This window comes from Panulirus ornatus, chromosome 58 (assembly GCF_036320965.1).
Source record: "Panulirus ornatus isolate Po-2019 chromosome 58, ASM3632096v1, whole genome shotgun sequence".
Taxonomy (NCBI): domain Eukaryota; kingdom Metazoa; phylum Arthropoda; class Malacostraca; order Decapoda; family Palinuridae; genus Panulirus; species Panulirus ornatus.
In genome coordinates, this window is record NC_092281.1 from 11938720 (window position 1) to 11957815 (window position 19096).

General features: G+C 37.8%; 1 protein-coding gene across 1 annotated transcript in view; it reads left to right on the forward strand.

Moving 5' to 3' along the window:
- Window positions 1-19096, forward strand: part of btv (dynein cytoplasmic heavy chain beethoven) — a 122622-nt gene that overhangs the window by 24976 nt on the left and 78550 nt on the right. Inside the window, exons 15-23 of the mRNA XM_071695629.1 lie at window positions 2625-2821; window positions 5021-5226; window positions 7300-7497; window positions 8045-8179; window positions 10047-10237; window positions 13536-13659; window positions 13923-14060; window positions 14960-15076; window positions 17528-17620. Coding sequence (XP_071551730.1) covers window positions 2625-2821; window positions 5021-5226; window positions 7300-7497; window positions 8045-8179; window positions 10047-10237; window positions 13536-13659; window positions 13923-14060; window positions 14960-15076; window positions 17528-17620 — 1399 coding nt within the window. The remainder of the gene's footprint in view (window positions 1-2624; window positions 2822-5020; window positions 5227-7299; window positions 7498-8044; window positions 8180-10046; window positions 10238-13535; window positions 13660-13922; window positions 14061-14959; window positions 15077-17527; window positions 17621-19096) is intronic.

A 19096-nucleotide genomic window follows, 5' to 3' on the forward strand; every position in this document is an offset into this window, starting at 1 on the left:
TGTTTCCCAACACAATAGTTGCTTTTATTTCATATTATTCTTTTTTTTTTATTTCAATAGGTACATTGATAAGTTCAACTCTATCATTCTGCTATATCATGAACTTGCACATCGATATCTTGTTATTGTTAAGTCACCCTAGGAGCCTTTTATGGGCCCTCTGCAAATTTGAGGCTGTACTCCATGGAGGTGCTAGGATATAATGGATTCCTTTGGAACTAGAAGTTCCTTGACTGGACTGTGATCCTCTCTCTCCCATTGAAGATGATACAGGTACAGCCTTTCCAAAGTTTATTTCCCCATTATGGTGTAAATATTTGTGGACAGAATCCATTAACACTCACTGATATTTTATTATGAGGTATTCTAACCTGTTGAGAAGGGCAGATTTACTGGGAGATGAGGGAGTTATTCAGAGTTACTATGGTGGATTTGAGAGACAGTTGTTTATGGACCAAGATAGGTAAAAGGTAAGAGCAGTAGAGGTGAATAACTTTTATAGAATGGTTGAAGTTAGGAGTATATGTAGTACTGGATAAATTGATCAAAGGTTTGTGAAGTTTATGTGATGTGAAGTCATAGGGTTGTGCATGGATTGTAATGGTCATATAGAAGTTATGGAAGATGATATGTTAGAATAATCTTTATGAATATGATATAGGTAGTAGTTGGTCGGCAGCCAATGACCAGGGAAGTATATTACCAGGACTACCTGCCTGGGTATTTGAAGGGTTAGTGATGGCTGCGTAGTGAGCTAGCATTTCAGTGGTTGTCAAGTTGCACTCCTCTGACCCAGGTAGATGTCTTTTCTTTCTGTCTCACCCAGTTGTGGACTACTGGCATTCTGTCCACAAGCATACCATCTCTTCTAGTCACTTGACAACACTGAACTCACACAGTTTATTCTTCATAACTCTAGATTTTTGTGCAGGAAGCACTATGTGCTAGCCCTGCCTTTTTGGCAGAAGATAAAAGTAGTTGGCAGGAACATTTAGGCAGGAACATTAGGTAGAAACATTTGATAGAAGTAGTAGGTAGGAGCATTAGGTAGAAGTAGTCAGTAGAACATTAGGTAGGAGCCTTTGTAAACACTATACTCAAGTTGCCCTTTGCCAGTGGCTTGTTCAGGGTGAAGCATTAAAGGCTAAGAAGCAGCTCTGAAAGTCTCTAGTTATGGAGATTATTGCCTTGGCCAATGGGGGAGTTCCAGTTGGAACAGGCAACAGAGAGACAGATAGATAATAGAATATGATATGATATTCATTTACCATGGACACATCCTTAGCACCTCACCAGTCTTTCTCAGATTAGTTTTAAATGCCTGAGATTTAAGCAGGACAAATTTTCATCAATTTATTAATCTCAGCTCATTCAAATCAAAGTTCATTATTCAACAAAACTCTTTTGTATTTATCACATTATCACATTTTCCTTAGTCATACTTTCATGCAGCAAACAAAGGGATTCCAGTGCATAAGTCTAACCAGTGGGACTGTTACATTCCACACAAACAGCAAAAGCTATAGAGCACCATAAAATACACTGAAAAAGAAATCACCATCAGTAAGCATATAATCAACCTTTTAACTATATTGCACTGAATTGATTTTTGAAAAATGGTATTAAGTGAGAAGTTCGCACATTCCTAAACTGGAAATGGGAATACAAGTAACCAGGCCTTGACAAGGTGCCCCAGCTATGATCCATGAATTGATGAAGATTGATCCCTTAACTACAAACAAACTATTTGCAAATTATTGTTCTGCTTGGGCAAGGTCAATCCAGTATTTGATAAGTTCCAGAATTTATCAGGCAGTTAGGAGGTTTCACCCTGCCAATGTAGAGTAAATGAAAGATTGTGTACAGTTTCCTACAAAGTCCATCACCAATCTTTCTGTTTTAATATCTGAACTTTGGCAACTCTGTGTATCATTTATTTGAATCATGATACTAAATACTTTTATTTTTGGGAAGACGAATCAAGATAGGTCAAATAAAAGGTATGGCAGTTATTAAGATTAAGTGATCATCAATTTGATCTTACGTGATTTTGCTTTGATTTGTGAAACACCATTTAATGTAGGCCAACTAGACATGGACAGCTGCCATTAACCCCATAATTCTTGTCAGGACTTCATAGGTTATGACTACCACGATTGAACCATTGTTAATGAGGGGCTGATTAAAGCATTATGCAACCGGAGGCTTATATAAGCACAGGATGGATGTCTTTAAATGAAAATGACAATTTGATTAATTAGATGCAAAATTAACATATAGACACTTGTTTTAAGATAATAAGTGGGAATAATGATGTTATGGCAGGAGAATAGTAAAGGTTGAGTGTCTTGTGTGTTGTCACTCCAGCTACTTCACAGGAGGAGATTTCCAATGACACTTTGAATGTGCCGGTAGTATGGGAATTAGAACATCATTTTAGGTGTGACTACTTTCCAAATGAGGATTTTTTTATTTATTTATTTGTACCAGTATTACTAAAGCATTCTCAGATTGTGAAAATAGCTTTTGCTTTCTTTCTTAGCTGTGTTCTCTCCTGATAAATAATTATGGTTATCTATTTTAAGCTTAATAGAAAAAATAGGTGATATTACATTCTTTTGCAGAAAGGATTGTGAACACTTCAATATGGGAGAACCATTCTTCCCAGAAGTTGATGACATTGAAGCAGATATACAAAATCATGAACGAATTTGGGGTTTATTTGATGACTTCAACACTAGTGTGCAAGAATTTTCCAATGAAGAGTGGATTGTTTTTCGAAGTAAAACTTACAAATTCGAGGAGTTTCTGAATGAATGGAGTAAGTAAATTTTTCCAAAACTCTAATTTTAGAAAGAGCTATTACTTTAGCATGAATTGATGATAAATGTTTTGGTCTGTTATATGAAAATCTGGTGAGAGAGATTTCATTCACTTCCATGCACTTGGATGTAGATCCTTAGGGGGATGGAGAGTATACCCTATACAAACATCCCCTGCTTCAGTTTTTGTAATTCAGAAGAAAACTGAAAATTTCGTGTGATGATATTACATAATAAAGACTAGAAAATTTATCTGTCATTTGGAAAATGTATAATGCTACTGATTATTCTTTAAATATCATCTCTAAAGCAGTAGAATGACAACTTGTTACAAACCAAATAGCCCATGGTCCTATTTTTAGGACCATGGGAATTTACTTGTTTTTCTCTTGCATTCAGTATTTTAGTCCTACTAAAAGGTACTGAGAATGTCAGTACATGCCTGTTTTATCACTTGAATCTCAAATTTCTGGGTGCCTCAGGTGCTGAGAGAATATATACATTAATTCTTGAAGTCATCCTTTCCTATAGTTACAAAATAGCTATGCCAGTGCACATTATGTTATATCTTTGAAAATGATGAGAGAAAACTTACATCAAGTTAGTAACATAATATGTATGGTGGATTTGAAGAAATAGTCAGTTACTGTAATTTTGTAATTACATTCCCTTTCTTCAACTTTGAAAAGGGAGATTATGAAATATCTCCAGCCATGGCTATCTATTGTATCCTGTTTGCTTCATAGAGGACAAAAGAGCAAAACTTTCATACTCATTCTGTTTTTCTTTCCACCTCACTGATGATCTTCATTTATCCTTTTCCCCTTTGAGCTTACTGCTTATTGAAAATTCTGTATCACCCTTTACTTATTCCATACCTGACTGTGTGAATGTACACATATTTACATGGTGTACAATTTTTGTCTGTATAATTATACAGGTTGTACTTCTGTAATCAGGTGCTCTGTGGTCCGGCAACTCCCATGGTCTGGCACATTTTGAATCCTCCACCATAGTTTGTGGATCTGCCACTAGGGTGGCACTGTTAGCAGTGCGAAGGCGCCAAAATCTGTTCACACTGCAGTCAAGCTAATTGATAGTCCTGTTAATTTCTTATATTCATTTTGTTGCTGAAAATGAAAACCTGAAAAGTTTAAAGTTTTGGAAAACTTTGAAAGATGCCAGGAGTACAGAATTAGACAGTGCACTTATAAAGTGGTTTAAGCTCCTATGTAATGAAGGTTTAGGCATTTCTGGGGAGATGCTTATCAAGCAGGCCAAAGTTTTTAATAGAGAAATAAAGCTAAACTATGAATATTCGCAAGGGTGGTTACACAAGTTTAAGTGGAGACATGGAATTTCAGCACATAGTGTGTATGAAAAAAAATGTAGTGCTGACACATAAGCTTGTAGTGTAAGGTCATATTAAAAGAACTGTTAGACTACAATTCTCTATTAAACAACCAACAGCAATATGTTTAGGGTGAGAAAGAGTGTACAAGCCAGCTGCCTGGCTGGGAATGACACGGTGTGGGCTAGCTGCCTTGACAATAACAATAAAACAACAATAGTAACGAGAGTCGACCAAAACCAACTACCAACCCATGGTTATTCGTTACATAAACTACTCGTCACAAAACTGCGACAAAGTTTGTGGATGAATTTGCTCAGTTAGTGGCAGTGGAAAACTTAGCCCCAGAACAAATGTATAATGTTAACGAATCTGCCCTGTATTGGTGTTTTGTGCCACAAAAAAGCCTTGACCAAGATACCGAGGAGTCTCCATCTGGGGATACTTCTGATGTAAACTGATTTAGCAGTAAAAATCTTGTTTGAAAGATTTAATGGTTGTATTCTTTTCTATTCTAATCTTTGGTCTACCTTTGATAACACAGCAATATGTATGTGAAATGAGCTGGCAAGACTACGGGTCGGGATATGTTTACATAGTAGGTTCTCTTTGGGGTCAGTGTTTGTTTTCTGCCATTTTCTGTGGTCTGGTAATGGCCAGGTCCCAAGGTTGCTGGATTAAAGAGGTTCATCTTGTACAAGTAACTTTTTACATATTATGTATCAAATTATATGCCATCTGCCTATCTATCTGTCCATAGATACATTATGTAAGTGATACATTTTTCATTATTTAGAACATCTGTTATAGACCCTGTATATCTATTCATTTGGTAACTGTGTTTCAGATGAAAAATTACAGTCTGCTGGGGAGACAACACCTGTGACTGTACGTCTTATTCATGAACTTGAGAAATACAGAACAATAGTGCCAGTGCTGAAATATGTGCGTGGAGAAGTATTTTCAGAAAAGCACTGGATTGAAATGTACAGTCTGTTAGGAATTCCTAGCAATATCACCATTGACAAACTCACATTTGGGCATTTTTTGAAGGTAAATAGGAGCCCTATGAACTGTAAATTTTTTTACTGATATTGCAAGATAACTAGTTGCCTAATTATTTTTTATTTCAAGAGAATGATATAGGAACTGGAAACTATTTGTAATGTTCCAAAGGAGTATTAACATGTTAGTATCAAAAGACATTACATTACCCTCAGACTCAGACATCAAATCTGTGCATGCGAAGGCAACTGGCTATTCTTGCTGTCCTCACTGTGTCCCTTGATATATTGTCCGTGCTGTTTATTTTGATTTTGGTATAAAATTATTGACTGTTTGTCACATTTGTACTTAATGATTTTTGAGCAAGAAATTAGTATTATTCCCTATTCCCAAAATGGAAAGCTGGGAAGCATCTGACAAGATTTTTTTCAGGATGCAGGTTTAGGATGTAGGCTCATGACTGCACACAATTCTTGTTTTTATGCCTTAAGTTTACCTGAACGGTTCATAGCCATTAATCTAGTATTCTCTTTAGGGTTTCAGTATTCACTCCTTGAAACTTTCTTGTTTTGTCAGGCTAAAAACTGAAGATTCTCTCCATCTTTCTTGCTAAGCTCTCACGTACTTTTGTTTAGTGCTTTTATATGAAAGACTTTCTGGCAGTCTAGATACAAATGGTTCTTCCTTTTTGTCCATGACTGAACTCACTCTTGTAGAACTCTAAGAGGATAGTTACATATGACCTTTCCCTGGTTTTTTTCCCTAAAACCAGGGAAATCAGGAAAACAGGCAAAAAAACCACATTCATTCACACTTAGTCTCTAGCTGTCATGTGCAGTGCACCAAAACCACAGCTCCCTATCCACATCCAGGCCCCACAGACCTTTCCATGGTTTACCCTAGATGTTTTATATACCCTGTTTCAGTACGTTGACCCTGGTATACCACATCATTCCAGTTCACTTTATTCCTTGCACACCTTTCACCCTTCTGTATGTTCAGGCTCCAATTCCGAGGTAGCACCAGGAAAAGACGAAAAAAGGCCACATTCACTCATACTCAATCTCTTTTGATGCCTATCTCAAGCTGTATCGTGACCCAAGTGTATGAATCCAGGGAGAGAGAATGCTTATGTACCTGCTTACAAGTCTCTGTGACGAGATGTATCCATGAGGCAAGGTTATGTCATAACACTCATCATGTATTGAGTTTTTTTTTACAATGTTATCATTTCAATTGCATTTCTTCCTTCCAACTTAGCCCATATTATTCCCATCTTCAGCTCAACCAAAATAACCAGAAACTCACTATTCCTCTACATAATGCCTTCATATGTCTTTCATATATGTCATTTGAATTGTTGACCATATGAAACAAAATTTCCTCAATTTATCGCAGCTAAAGTCTTAGGCTGAGGCCAAGGAAGTAACCCATCCTGGTTCAAATACATTTTTTTTTACCACACTGAAACTGCTCTTTTTTCCTTTTCTTGTTTCAAAAATTAAAGTTGCACTCCTCTGACTCAGTTAGCTGTCTTTAATTTCTCCCTCACCCACAGGGGGATGACTGACATTCTGTCCACAAACATAGAATCTTTCCTTGATAGACATAACAATTGACAACACTGAACTCACGCTGCTTATTCTTCGTAACTCTGGATTTTCTTGCAGTGAGCACTATGCATTACCCCTGCCTTTTGGCAAAATGGTAGGAGCAGTAGATAAAATAGTTGGTAGGAACATTTAGGCAGGAGCATTAGGTGAAAAAATTAGGTAGAATTAGTTGATAAGAGCATTACATAGAAGTAGTCAGTATGAACATTAGATACGAGCCTCTGCAAACACTGTGCTAGAGTTTCCCTATGCTGTTTGCAGGTTTAGGGTGAGGCACTAAAGACTAAGAAACAGCACTGGAAGTCTCTAGGTATGGAGACTCTATTACCATGGCCACCCCCTTGAGGGAGTTCTAGTTGGAACAGTCGTTACAGATATAGATTGGTAGAAATTGACTGGTTTTTAACCATATGTATTGAAAACACAAAGAAGAGTAACAGTTGTGTATTTCATGCTTTAGGATCACCCAGAAAACTTAACATTTTAAAAATCTATTCTATTTGATAAGGTGCGTGATGATTTGATACATCAACATGAGGCTTTAAAGGAGATGAATGCCAAAGCAGCTGGTGAAACTGTAATTCGTCAAGCACTAGGAGAGCTTGATGTTTGGGAGGTGGATGCTCGTTTTACTCTTGTTCCTCACGTTGACTCAACTGGTCATCAGCTTATGCTGATTAAAGAATGGAAGGATATCATTAACAAGGTTAGTAGAGTGCTTTGATAAGCACTTTATCTTTTATGTCTGACCAGTAAGCTGAAAGCACACCATATCCCGTATATTGTTCTGATATTCTATTGATCTGCACAGTTTGATAGAAAGCCCATCTAGTAAATCTATGATGAACACAATATGCCCTTTGAGACTGGCTTTTTGTTGTTGACATACTAAAGACAGCATAAAAATGAATTCTCTCTTAACTCACATATATTTCTTCCTTTAGTAGTACCACATTTTTCAGCAGAATATTCATTATTTTTGTTTGGGGCATACCTTTTTATATGTTATAGTTGAGTGTGGATAAATAACACTTTCATATGGTAATTTTAAACATACTTTCTTTAACAATTTTCATCATTTAGCTTTCTTATCCTCTACTACAAAACAAGCTGCTTATTTAATCATTGGTACATTTTTTTTTCTATCACTGTTCTGGCACATTTTGGGAGAGTGAACCATCTGCCTATATTTTAGAATCATTGTTTCACTCAGTTATTCTTACCATAGAAAAATAAGATTTTATTCTTGACAGGTTGGAGACCACCAGAGTTTGTTGCAGTCCTTGAAAGACTCTTCTTATTTTACGGCTTTTGCGGATCGCGCTCGAGTTTGGGAACAGCGTCTAGCTGACTTGGATGAGTATCTTACCAACTTAAATCAGATCCAGGTAATGTACTTCACAGGTCAATGCTGAGTGATCTCATGCATATATAGGTGTTTTGTAACCCTAGGGCCCCTTTTATGGGACTCCTGCTGCTCCAAGGCTGTGCTTTGTGCAGGAGCAGGGAAATGATGGTCTTTGAAGTGAGAAGTTCCTTGAGGAAATTGTACTCTCATCCACCCATTGACTCTGATAGAGGCTCACCAAAAGTATCTTCTCAAGGTGCAACACCTTGCAGGCACAATCTGGAAACACCAATGGAAAGTGCTATAGATGTATTGTGTAGGAGGAAAGCTGCTAGAAGCAATGAAGAGTTTTTTCAAGAAAGTAAGGAGTGTGTATGCAGGTAGGAAGAGAGTAGGGTGAGTGGTTCCAGGGGAAGGTGGGTTTAATCTGTTAATGAATGAGGTGTTGAGGGATGGATGCATAAAATGTAGGCCGTAGAAAAAATGTATGGAAGAGGGTGGACGTGTTGGAAATGAAATGCACAAGGTCAGCATGCGGTGAGAGGAGGGTTGGTCATGTAAGATATGACAGTGTAAGAGAAAGTCTTAGTACTATAGTAACATGAGTATGTTCAAGATAGCTGTAGGTTCATAGAGTTAGGGTTAAACAGCATAGAAGTACTGTTATGCATTGCCAAGATTCTAATTCAGTATTTGTTCATCTTGAGATTTTGGTCTTGAAATTGATTGGAGTAGTGCTAAAGTTATCACATATACTAATTCACTTATGAATAGAAATATTGTAGACTCTTTTCTTATCAGACATAGTAAGGATATTAATATGAATCAAAATGATGGTTTGTATAATCTAGATGACTTTATATGGGAAAAAATTGTAATGTTGTTTCCCAGATGATAGGTTAACCTGAAATTGCAAGTTTAGAGAGGTGAGGTTGTTGAGGATGATCTGTGCTATATCCCCCTTCACCTATCTCTGAATTCATTTGCCTACTCTACCCAGTGGTGGCTGGTATATTATATTCTGGCTCTCTCTTTCTCAACTCTGTCTTGACAGTGTGATTATGCAAAACTCTCAACACTTTGTAATATATATATATATATATATATATATATATATATATATATATATATATATATATATATATATATATATTCTTTCATACTATTCGCCATCTCCCGCATTAGCGAGGTTGCGTTAAGAACAGAGGACTGGACCTTTGAGGGAATATCCTCACCTGGCCCCCTGGGGATAGAGGAGAAAGAATACTTCCCACATATTCCCTGCATGTCGTAGAAGGCAAAGGGAAGGGAGCGGGGGGCTGGAAATCCTCCCCTCATGTTTTTAGTTTTCCTAAAGAAGGAACAGAGGAGGGGGCTAAGTGAGGATATTCCCTCAGAGGCTCAGTCTTCTGTTCTTAACGCTACTTCACTGACATGGGAAATGGCGAATAGTATGAAAAAAAATATATTTATATGTATATGTATAATCCAATGGCTGTTTGTGTATTTATATGTATGTATATGTGTACATGTTGATGTGTATATGTATAAGTATGAGCATGTATGTATATATGTGTGTATATGAGTGGATAGGTCTTTTTTTGTCTGTTTCCTGGTGCTACCTTACTGACACAGGAAACAGTGGTCAAGTATGATAATGAATGATATATACATATAGATACAGACATATATGCATATATACATACATACATGCATATATTAATTCATATATATTTCTCTTTCATACTTGATTTCCATTTCCTGTGTTGGCAAGGAAGTGCCTGAAACAAAGAAAGGCTGCATTTGCTCACATCAGTTCAATAGCTATAGAGTAATACACCTAAACTGCTCCCTATTTATATGTTTATTTATGAGCATTTTGATGTTCCATTTATTCCTTTCTACAGCGTAAGTGGGTGTATCTGGAGCCAATTTTTGGCCGAGGTGCATTGCCTAATGAGCAGGGCCGTTTCCGAAGAGTGGATGATGACTTCAAATCCATCATGGCAGATGTTGCTAGAGATAACAAAGTAGTGTCCCTGTGTCGCATCAATGGTATAAGGAATACTCTGACTACTCTACTTGACCAGTTAGCTAGGTAAGCTGTGAAAAATAGAATGTTTACAATACTGAATATTTGTCTCTCTATGCTGCTGGTTATAATTTTAACAAACTTTTAGCATCCATAGTACATTCAGCTGGTGATGTTTAAGTCCATGAAAGTGTATCATGCCTTTCCTAATGAAACTGAAACTCTGTCTTAGGAGGTCTTTTATTATTGTTTTTTTGGTAAATTTACAAAATTGCAACAGCAACATACATGAATGTGATTCTTCTTTGTGTAAAGGCTCAAAAAATTGGTAAAGAAAATAGTTTATGATATTGTTGGCTACTTCAAAATAACCAACCTGTCAGAATGGGGGTTTATTTGTCCTTTAAAAAGCTTCATGGTTGTTATCTTTATAGTGTAACCCTTTTTTGTATCACCAACACAGCTTGATACACACATAAGGGTCATTTTGTTTGTTGCTGTCATTGTCCATCATCTGTCATTCATTAGGAGAGACACTTCTTCAGCTTAACATAGGTCATAGTTTGAAAAGTCTAGATAAGAAAGTCATAAAACTTAAAGAGTTGCTTTCTAGCTTCTTCAGAAGTTGATGGCATAAAATTCATAACTCTATTTGGACTTTGGATGAGTTATACTCTTTTTTTTTTTTCTGTCTCCTGCATTTGCAAGGTAGCGCAAGGAAACAGACGAAAGAAATGGCCCAACCCACCCCCATATACATGTATATACATACGTCCACACACGCAAATATACATACCTACACAGCTTTCCATGGTTTACCCCAGACGCTTCACATGCCCTGATTCAATCCACTGACAGCACGTCAACCCCGGTATACCACATCGATCCAGTTCACTCTATTCCTTGCCCTCCTTTCATTCTCCTGCATGTTCAGGCCCTGATCACACAAAATCTTTTTCACTCCATCTTTCCACCTCCAATTTGGTCTCCCACTTCTCCTCGTTCCCTCCACCTCCGACACATATATCCTCTTGGTCAATCTTTCCTCACTCATTCTCTCCATGTGCCCAAACCATTTCAAAACACCCTCTTCTGCTCTCTCAACAACGCTCTTTTTATTTCCACACATCTCTCTTACCCTTACATTACTTACTCGATCAAACCACCTCACACCACACATTGTCCTCAAACATCTCATTTCCAGCACATCCATCCTCCTGCGCACAACTCTATCCATATTCCACGCCTCGCAACCATACAACATTGTTGGAACCACTATTCCTTCAAACATACCCATTTTTGCTTTCCGAGATAATGTTCTCGACTTCCACACATTCTTCAAGGCTCCCAGAATTTTCACCCCATCCCCCACCCTATGATCCACTTCCGCTTCCATGGTTCCATCCGCTGCCAGATCCACTCCCAGATATCTAGAACACTTTACTTCCTCCAGTTTTGCTCCATTCAAACTTACCTCCCAATTGACTTGACCCTCAACCCTATTGTACCTCATAGCCTTGCTCTTATTCACATTTACTCTTAACTTTCTTCTTTCACACACTTTACCAAACTCAGTCACCAGCTTCTGCAGTTTCTCACATGAATCAGCCACCAGCGCTGTATCATCAGCGAACAACAACTGACTCACTTCCCAAGCTCTCTCATCCCCAACAGACTTCATACTTGCCCCTCTTTCCAAAACTCTTGCATTCACCTCCCTAACAACCCCATCCATAAACAAATTAAACAACCATGGAGACATCACACACCCCTGCCGCAAACCTACATTCACTGAGAATCAATCACTTTCCTCTCTTCCTACACGTACACATGCCTTACATCCTCGATAAAAACTTTTCACTGCTTCTAACAACTTGCCTCCCACACCATATATTAGACTCATATAAAGTAAAAAGGTTTTAACTTTCAATTCAATGTGATTCTTATCTTAAAGAAATCATATCCTTGGCAGTGGCAGTGGAATTTAATACAGACTTTACAATATTTTTCAAACAGGATTCCCTCTGCCATTTCCCCTGTTCACGAGGTAGCACCAGGAGCAGACAAAAAAAGGCCACATCTGTTCACATTCATTCTTGATCTGTTATGTGTAATGCACTGAAACCTATCCACATCCAAGCTTCATAGACCTTTCTGTGGTGTACCCCAGACCTTTTGCATGCCTTGGTTCAGACCATTGACAGTATATCGACCCCAGTATACCACATTGTTCCAATTCACTCTATCCCATGCTCGCCTTTCATCCTCCTGCATGTTCAGACCCTAATTGCTCAAAATATTTTTCATTCCATCCTTCTACCTTCAATTTGGTCTTCCCGTTCTCCTTGTTCCCTCCAATCTTGACACAGTTATCCTCTGTCAACCTTTCCTCGCTCATTTTCTACATATGACCAATCATTTTAGCACACCCTCTTCTGGTCTCTCAACCACACTCATTTTATTACCACACATCTCTCTCATCCTTTCATAACTTACTCAATCAAACCACCTCACACCACATATTATCCTCACATGTTTCATTTCCAACACATTCACCTTCTCTGCACAACACTTATCTACAGCCTGTGCCTCGTATCCATATAATATTGTTGGGACTATTATTCCATGAAACATATTCATTTTTTCCCTCTGGGATAACCATCTGTCTTTCCACAGTCTTCAGTACTTCCAGAACCTTTGCCCCCTCCCCCACCCTCTGATTCACTTCCACCCATGTGGTTCCATTTGCTGCCATGTTCACTCCCAGTTATCTAAACACTTCACTTTATCCAATTTTTCTCCATTTAAACTTGCACCCCAACTAACTTGTTCCTTAACCCTGCAGAGCAAGATAACCTTGCTTTTGTTCACATTTACCCCTCAATTTCTCCTTTCACTCATTCTTACCAGACTTAGTTGCCAACTTCTGCCTCCAGTGCTGTATCATCAGCAGACAACAACTGACTGACTTCCCAAGTCCTCTCATCCCCCACAGACTGCATATTTGCCCCTCTTTCCAAGACCCTTGCATTTACATCCCTTACCAGCCCATCTATAAACAAATTAAACAACCATGGTGAAATCACAAACACCCTGCTGCAGTCCATTTACAGAACCATTCACTGTCCCCTCTTCCTGTATGTACACACTCTTTACATCCTTGATAAAAGCTTTTCACTGCTTCTAGCAGCTTACCTCTCACACCACGTATTTTCAAGACCTTCCACACAGCATCTGATTTACTAGATGGGATGGAAGCATTTAGTGTATGGAAAAAGTATGAATGGAGAATTCAGCCAGTCAATGTAGCTTATAAAGAGAAAAATCAAGGTGTGTATACTGCAATTTATTCTGTTTATGGTAGGTGCCAGAAGAGCCTTAATGAATTCTTAGAGGAAAAAAGGTCTGCTTTTCCCCGCTTCTACTTTATTGGTGATGATGATCTGCTGGAAATATTAGGTCAAGCTACGAATCCAGAAGTTATTCAGGTACTCATTTTGTTGCATGTAACTTGTTATGTATGCAAAATGAAATAAGCCATTGAAATACATTGATTTTACCTAAACAGAATGAGGACATACCAAAAGAATTATTTCTTCATATGAAGAGCATTTTAGAGTTTGAGCCTTTATTGCTGAATATTCCTCTGTAGTTTTTATTAAGTTTTGCATCAGTCATACTAAATATTATGAGGATATTTTTGCTTTGACTCAATTGTATGTGACTGATTTTATATTTCTTTTTTATCAAGTCTCACCTCAAGAAGCTTTTTGCTGGTATCCATAATGTGAGGTTCGATGAAGATAATTCTCACATTGTGGCAATGAAGAGTTTGGAAGGTGAAGATGTTCCTCTTAAAAGGCCTGTAGAGATCACTACACAAGTTGAGGTAAATATCAGAGAAACAAGTAGAGAATCTTTTTTTTTTTTTTGTACAGTATGACAATAGATGGTTGAAACATGCCCATGACCTGTCTAAGAGAAACAGCATAAACAGCCATTATAGAGAAACTGAAGATATCAAACATAAACAATGATTTACGTAGCACAAAGCAGTTATAAATCATTCTGATTGGAATTCTTTTTCCAAAAACTAGTTCACCCTACATCATTACATGATATTTCACTGTCCTGTAGATAGCTTAGCAATCATTACCTCAATCAGGTCTTTCTGTTTGTGGAGTTCATGTTAGTTGTAGAGATACATATGTTTGTAGCATAGGAAGTTCTGGATTGTTGAATATGTTTATTTGCCTTCAGTGCAGGTAGATGACTTGATTATTCGTGAAAAGTGAGTGCTTCATTAGTACTAACTTCAGTAAGATTCATACAGCCATACCATTTGATTTGGGAAGGGTAAATTTGATCCAGTTTTTATTTTTTCTGTTTCTAGTTTAAAATTCTACTGAAGATTATACTGGGTTTCAAAGGGCAAATGTTTCTTAGTTTCTTCAGAATAGAGAATGGAAAGAAGTGTCTTGTTTGTGAAAACTGATTTTTGAAACATCTCGACCAAAGCATGTCCCTTTACATTCTTTCAGAATTTTCACCTGATTCTGAACCCATTAAGTTTTATGAATGCTGCTGTATCCTCTTTAGCATGATGAGGTTTCTAAGGTTGTAGTTCAAAGTGCATATTCTCAGTAGTAAGATTATAACATTTTGGTACACAGTCTAGAACTTGTCTGAAGATGACTCATTATTTACACATTTTTTTTAAAAGTATATCAACTGTTATCATACCATCACAGTAGTTTTTCATTATTTCCTTTTGTCATCTGTGATTAGGACTGGTTAAGTCGACTGAGTGAGGAGATGAAGATGACATTACGACAGCTGCTTAATGAATGTCTAGAAGAAGGCCGCAGTGATACAGGGATGGATCCTCTAAAGTCCCCATCTCAGGTAATTCATGCTTTTCCTGTTTGCATCACGTTTACTGAACTGCTTGCTTGCCATAAGCAAATGTAGTCCTTCATAGTCAGGTCAGCAGGTCAGGGCTTTTATTTTAGGATTACATTTGTATATTCATAAAATCAAGCTATATCACTTAGACCATTATGACAATTCTTTTCTTTGACCATGTAGTGCAGTCCCTTTTGGCAATTTGCCACACTTTCATAATGCAAACTGTTTGAAAAGGATTATGTTAGGAAAAAAGTGAAATAAGAAAATTTGAATGAAAGAGATGAATGACTGAATACTTACTGTGCTTATATTTTTGACGTTCTTGCCATTTTTTCCTCCTCCTTGGTTTCTTTTCATTTTTCTCCAATTTTAACAGGTATACCCTCTTAGTCAGCCTCTTCTCACTCATCCATTCCATATATCCAAAACATTTCAGCCCACTCCTGAGCTCTCTCATATATGTTTCTCTAACTGCTGCTTCTCTCTCTTACCCTATCATTTCATATTCAATCAACCCCCCCTAACATCATATATTGTCCTCATATATTATATTTCCAACACATCCACCCTTTCCCAAACTATTTCGTCTTGGGTACATGCCTTGTATCCGTACAATACCTTTGGAACCACTACATCATCAAAATAATCATCTTTACCTTCAAACACAGTGACCTGTCCTTCCACACAGTTTTCAATGCATTAAGGACCTCTAGGCACTCATTCACCCTATGGCTCACTTTAGAAAGCTTACCATGTCCACCGGTTGGGACCAGGCTATGAATTGTCATGATGTGTGTGCAAGACATTTGAGTATCAATCTCTCACTGTCTTTTTTCATGGTAGTTACATCATAGGCATGAAGGGTCTTGTAATATGTTTAAACAGTGTTTATAGTGTTGTAGTGATATATTTATGTAAACTGTATTTTTTCATACTTGATTGCTGTTTCCTGCATTAGCAAGGCAGTGCCAGGAACATACAAAGAAAGGCTGCATCCGCTGGCATTCATTCTGTAGCAGTCATGTGTAATGCACAAAACCTGCAATCACTTTCAACAACCAGGCCCCACAGACCTTTCTGTGGTTTACCCCAGACACTTCATATTCCCTGGTTCAATCCAGTGATAGTTTGTTGACCCCAGTATACCACATCGTTCCAATCCACTCTATCCTTTGCATGCCTTTCATCCTCCTGCATGTTTAGGTCCCAGTCACTCAAAAGCTTTTTCACTCCATATCCAAATTGGTCTCTTTGCTCCTCCCATTTTTGACATATATCCTTTTTGTCTGCTTCTCCTCACATTTTCTACATATGTCCAAATCATTTAACCAGCACCTCCTGCTCTTTCAATCACACTCTCAGAGAGTGAAAATGGGTGTATATGAAGGAATAGTAGTTCCAACAATATTATATGATTGTGAGGCATAGGCTATAGATAGGGAGGATGTGTTGGAAATGAAATGTTTGAAGACAGTATGTGGTGTTAGGTGGTTTGATCAAGTAAGTAATAAAAGGATATGAGAGATGTGGTAATAAAAAGAGTGTTTGAGAGAACAGAAGAGGGTGTGTTAAAAAGGTTTGGACATATGGAGAGAATGAGTGAGGAAAGGTTGATAAAGAGGATGTATGTGTCAGATGTGGAGGGAATAAGAAACAGTAGACCAAATTAGAGGTGGAAGGATGGAGTGAAAAAGATTTTGAGCTATTGGGGCCTGAACATGCAGGAGGATGAAAGGCGGGCACGGGATAGATTGAATTGGAACAATGTGGTATACTGGAGTTGATATGCTGTCAGTGGTCTGAACCAAGGCATGCAAAAAGTCTGGGGTAAAACATGGAAAGGTGTAAGGGGCTTGGATGTGGATAGGGAGCTGTGGTTTCAGTGCATTACACAGTTCAAGAATGGATGCGAACAGATGTGATCTTTTTTGTCGATTCCTGGCGCTACCTCACTAACATGCATGGTAATGTGGTCAGTGTGGGTCATACCTGGGGAGTTGCATGGAGGTAGAAAGTGGGGTCATATAGGGTGTAGTTGAAAATAATTTTAGGTCCCTAGCTTGTCCTGTTCTTTGATGATTAAAAAATTTAGAATGAATGTTGTGAAAGATTTCTTAGCCATTTCTCACCTTTATGCTGTAACATTTAGGCTTTCATGAGCTGATATATGGTCAGATATATGGTCTTTGAATTAGCATTTACTGACCTCATAGGTTTTATGTAGGTCAAAGAAAGTGCATTCTTACGATACAACTCATTTTGGTTGGTAAAATGGTGATTTAACCCCATACCAATGAATTGTCTGCCACAGCCTCATAAGGCTCCTTTGTGTTTTAGAGAAGTGTTTTATCTTGTCAGAACCACTATTTTTAACGGGTGCTTTAGCTCCTTATCTAAATCATTCCCTCAGTGCTTCATGTCAACCATATATTGATTATAATTTACCAGATCCTGTGTGTGGCTGATGCCGTCCTCTTTACGGAGCGATGTGAAGAATCCATTCGAGAAGGACGTTTGACCCATTTCCAAAAAGAATTAGAGGTATGTTTGTATAGCCATATGGATAACTGCAGACTATGTTTGCTTGAGCTTAGAAATGTTCATTCCTCTTTATTTGATGCTCTTTATATGTAAATTGTATTGCTGTATTAGGAAATGTAGTGACGTTACCTTTCTGCACTTTTCCTGCTTATTGTTTCTGGTCTTACTTGCTTATGTATTTATCTGTCTATATCTCCAATGCTTCATTCTTCCTAGAATCTTCTGGGATGGAAATGACAGAAATGTCTCAAGGCATCACTATTCATACACACTTCTCTAATATGCTTCATCCCTCAAGCACCTCCTTTGGTCCTCTCTTTAGTATATTATCTTGCTTTACTATTCCTGGATGCCAGAAATGTTCATATTCAATTGGTTTCTGCTTCATTTGTATAGATTTTACCTACAGTTCATCTTCATGTATCTCCTTCACATGATCATACGGATGATGTTTCTCTTAACTGACTCTATGAAACCACACCCCATGCCTTTCCCTTTCTCATGACTTAATTTAGCCCATCTGCTAAAACCACATCCACCCATCAGAAAGCTCATTTCAGCAGCATGAATTGTGAATAATGTGTTTTATTTCTCGTTCATATTTCACACCTATATGTGGTAGAGCAGTTCTATCCCTTAGTCCAGTTTTTATAGTCTTGGTCATGGTTTTCCCTTTCATGATTACCCTAGGGATCCAATCATCTTTGTGCCAAGGACAACTTTCTCATTAATTTCTGTCTCCACAGTTATTTTTGCTTTCCAAGATAATGTTCTCTCCTTCCTCACATTTTTCAACGCTCCCAGAACTTTCGCCCTCCCCCACCCTGTGACTCACTTCCTCTTCCATGGTTCCATCCGCTGCCAAATCCACTCCCAGATATCTAAAACACCTCACTTCCTCCAGTTTTTCTCCATTCAAACTTACCTTCCAATTGACTTGTCCCTCAACTCTACTGTACCCTACTGTACCCTACTGTACTGCTCTTATTCACATTTACTCTCAGCTTTCTTCTTTCACACACTTTACTAAACTCAGTCACCAGCTTCTGCCGTTTCTCAACCGAATCAGCCACCAGTGCTATTATCAGCTGTTATTATCATGGTCATTGTTGTAATCATGAAATGGCCAATTCATGTGTAATTCATCAACAGATGAATTGAAAAAAATAAGTTGGGAAGCTGTTTGCATTTATTATCTATAATTTACCACCTTATGAAATTTGTTTGTTTTGACTCTATATTCTCTTATGACTGTTCTAGGTATCCTCGTGATTTATTAGAATAATGTGTATTGCTTGTGCTTAGTATGAATACATGGAATGGACATAGTAGTCTCACAAGGGATGATTAACCTCTTGATTTTTGTTTTTGATATCTTTCTGTTTTAAAGCTGTGTTCAACCGATGAGGTCTGCCAGTTTACCTTGGCGCTTCATTTTGATTAATGGCAACTTACTAAATGACTTGAAACGTTTAT